Genomic DNA, 3,465 nt, shown 5'->3' on the forward strand with positions numbered 1-3,465 from the left:
GAATAATAACCTCTAACCCAGAACCCAATCGAATACACCCAATGCTGCTCCATCCAATAGCCTTCATCAAGACCATAACCACTCCCACCATTACTCTCCCTCCAGATTGGCCCACCCCCCACCACATTGCCCCTGACTCACCGTCCTCCACACGAAGAGTGGTGCTTATGGGATCGGACTGTGCATTTGCAAGCTGACAGCTGTAGCTGGTCCCTGCCTCCCAGTCCTCCCGTGCCAATGTTAACTCACTCCGGGCACTGTAGCTACCATCCTCATTGGCAGTTGGCACCAGGCTCTGGGAAGACCCGGGAATCTCCAGTCCCTGAGCCTTCCAGAGGAAGGTGATGGGCTCAGGGATGAATAGGGTGGCTACGCAGTGCAGAGTCGCAGTCCGCTTGGTCACCATCTCCCGGATAGATGGTCGGATCACTCGGAGAGAGGGACGTCGGAGGGAGACAGAAGCTGAGAGAGAGACAGAGAGAGATAAACAGAGAGACAGAGAGAGAGAGAGAGAGAGAGAGACAAAGAGAATCTACTCACAATCACTGTCAGAGCTCACATTGAATATCAGTGTTCCCAGCATGCGACTGACCAAGGGATACGGAGACAGGAACTGTGCACGGTGCTCCGAGTGTGGGTCTGACCCAAGGATAGGGAGACGGGAACTGTGCACGGTGCTCTGAGTGTGGGTCTGACCCAGGGATAGGGATAGGGAGACGGGAACTGTGCACGGTGCTCCGAGTGTGGGTCTGACCCAAGGATAGGGACACGGGAACTGTGCACGGTGCTCCGAGTGTGGGTCTGACACAGGGGTAGGGAGACGGGAACTGTGCATGGTGCTCCGAGTGTGTGTCTAACCCCGGGATAGGGAGACGGGAACTGTGCATGGTGCTCCGAGTGTGGGTCTGACTGAGGGGGGAATACGGAGATGTGAACTTACCGAGAATGTGGAGTTCCTTGACAATGGGCTGGGAGAGTGCGGAGTGCCGGACTGTGCACCGGTATTGGTGTGCGCCCACCCAGACTGGCGTGGGCACCTCCACACGGCTCACCGTCGTGTAACGTCCCTTGGCATCACGGCACCCGGGGCTCTGGCTGACCCCGGAGCTCACCATCACCCCATCCAGGTTCCAGGAGATGTCGACCCCTGAGGGGTAGTACCCAGCGACCAGACAGAGCAGGGTGGCATTGCCAATCGCCCGGGTGGGTCCGGAAGGCGGAGAGTGGAGCTCCACGGAGGGAGGGGACGCCGGAGGCTCTGGGAACGGTAGAGGAGGAGGCAGTTAGTCTGTCTGCTCACCGGAGCCTGACTGAGGGCACTGCCAACCCCTACTGCCAACCAGTGACCCTGAGGGCACTCCCTGACTCCTGACGCTCACCCCCCCCCCACACACACACACAGTGACCCTGAGGGCACTCCCTGACCCTCCCCCTCACACACAGTGACCCTGAGGGCACTCCCTGACCCTCCCCCTCACACACAGTGACCCTGAGGGCACTCCCTGACCCTCCCCCTCACACACAGTGACCCTGAGGGCACTCCCTGACCCTCCCCCTCACACACAGTGACCCTGAGGGCACTCCCTGACCCTCCCCCTCACACACAGTGACCCTGAGGGCACTCCCTGACCCTCCCCCTCACACACAGTGACCCTGAGGGCACTCCCTGACCCTCCCCCTCACACACAGTGACCCTGAGGGCACTCCCTGACCCTCCCCCTCACACACAGTGACCCTGAGGGCACTCCCTGACCCTCCCCCTCACACACAGTGACCCTGAGGGCACTCCCTGACCCTCCCCCTCACACACAGTGACCCTGAGGGCACTCCCTGACCCTCCCCCTCACACACAGTGACCCTGAGGGCACTCCCTGACCCTCCCCCTCACACACAGTGACCCTGAGGGCACTCCCTGACCCTCCCCCTCACACACAGTGACCCTGAGGGCACTCCCTGACCCTCCCCCTCACACACAGTGACCCTGAGGGCACTCCCTGACCCTCCCCCTCACACACAGTGACCCTGAGGGCACTCCCTGACCCTCCCCCTCACACACAGTGACCCTGAGGGCACTCCCTGACCCTCCCCCTCACACACAGTGACCCTGAGGGCACTCCCTGACCCTCCCCCTCACACACAGTGACCCTGAGGGCACTCCCTGACCCTCCCCCTCACACACAGTGACCCTGAGGGCACTCCCTGACCCTCCCCCTCACACACAGTGACCCTGAGGGCACTCCCTGACCCTCCCCCTCACACACAGTGACCCTGAGGGCACTCCCTGACCCTCCCCCTCACACACAGTGACCCTGAGGGCACTCCCTGACCCTCCCCCTCACACACAGTGACCCTGAGGGCACTCCCTGACCCTCCCCCTCACACACAGTGACCCTGAGGGCACTCCCTGACCCTCCCCCTCACACACAGTGACCCTGAGGGCACTCCCTGACCCTCCCCCTCACACACAGTGACCCTGAGGGCACTCCCTGACCCTCCCCCTCACACACAGTGACCCTGAGGGCACTCCCTGACCCTCCCCCTCACACACAGTGACCCTGAGGGCACTCCCTGACCCTCCCCCTCACACACAGTGACCCTGAGGGCACTCCCTGACCCTCCCCCTCACACACAGTGACCCTGAGGGCACTCCCTGACCCTCCCCCTCACACACAGTGACCCCACCCCCGCACAGTGACCTTGTGGTTGTTCCCTGACCCCTGACCCCTCTCCCAGCGACCCCGACACCACCCCCTGACCCCCTCCCACTCCCAGAGACCCTGAGACCGCTCCCTGGCCTCGCGCTCTGACGGGATAGTAGCGGACCCGCCCCCATCCCCGGGTGCCAGGTGCTGGGGTAGGCCTCACCCTTCTGCACCCTCAGGGTGGTCCCGCAGCCGCAGAAGTCCGTGACATTCCCGTCGGACATGCTGTCGGAGAGCTGGCAGAAGTAACGGCTGGAATCCTGGCGCTGGGCGCGGGCGATGCCCAGCCTCATCGTCCTGCGGGCGAAATCCTTCTCCGGCCTGAGCCGGGCGCGGCTCCCGTGGACGTAGGTGGGGGCGTGGGAGCCCGGGCTCCAGTACAGCAGCTGCTGGATGCTGCCGCTGCCCGGGGGCACCCAGCCCCACACCAGGTAGCGGTCGTCCATCTTCCGGGTGAAGCGACATTCCAGGGAGACGGGCTCACCCTCCGTCACTGACATGGCGGTGGACGAGAAGCGGAAATTCCCTCCCCCGCTGGACAGGCCTGGCGGGAGAAAGGGAGGAGGGATGTCCAGATTAATCCAAGGGTATCCCCGGGTCAGCACGGACCGGGTGGGCCAAGGGGCCTGTGTCCGTGCTGTACCGCCCCCCCCCTGCAGGGGAGACCACGGGGGCGAGCGGCCAACGCTTGTGGGACAGTCACGGAGCCCGACAGCACCGAGGAAAGCCCTCCAGCCCGTGCCGACCCAAAACGCCGACCCCG

The 3,465-nt window shown here is 63.7% G+C and overlaps 1 gene segment (V, D, J or C); it reads right to left on the reverse strand.

Annotated features, from left to right (window-relative positions):
- Window positions 1–141: 141 nt before the first annotated feature.
- On the reverse strand, window positions 142–1,194 carry LOC122545683 (the record flags this gene model as incomplete). The annotated part of the segment is given in 2 exon segments: window positions 142–462; window positions 941–1,194. Coding segments are annotated over 2 exon segments (496 nt in total), but the record flags the coding sequence as incomplete, so codon positions are not given.
- Window positions 1,195–3,465: the final 2,271 nt, after the last annotated feature.

This window comes from Chiloscyllium plagiosum, unplaced genomic scaffold, assembly GCF_004010195.1.
Source record: "Chiloscyllium plagiosum isolate BGI_BamShark_2017 unplaced genomic scaffold, ASM401019v2 scaf_67315, whole genome shotgun sequence".
Lineage (NCBI taxonomy): Eukaryota > Metazoa > Chordata > Chondrichthyes > Orectolobiformes > Hemiscylliidae > Chiloscyllium > Chiloscyllium plagiosum.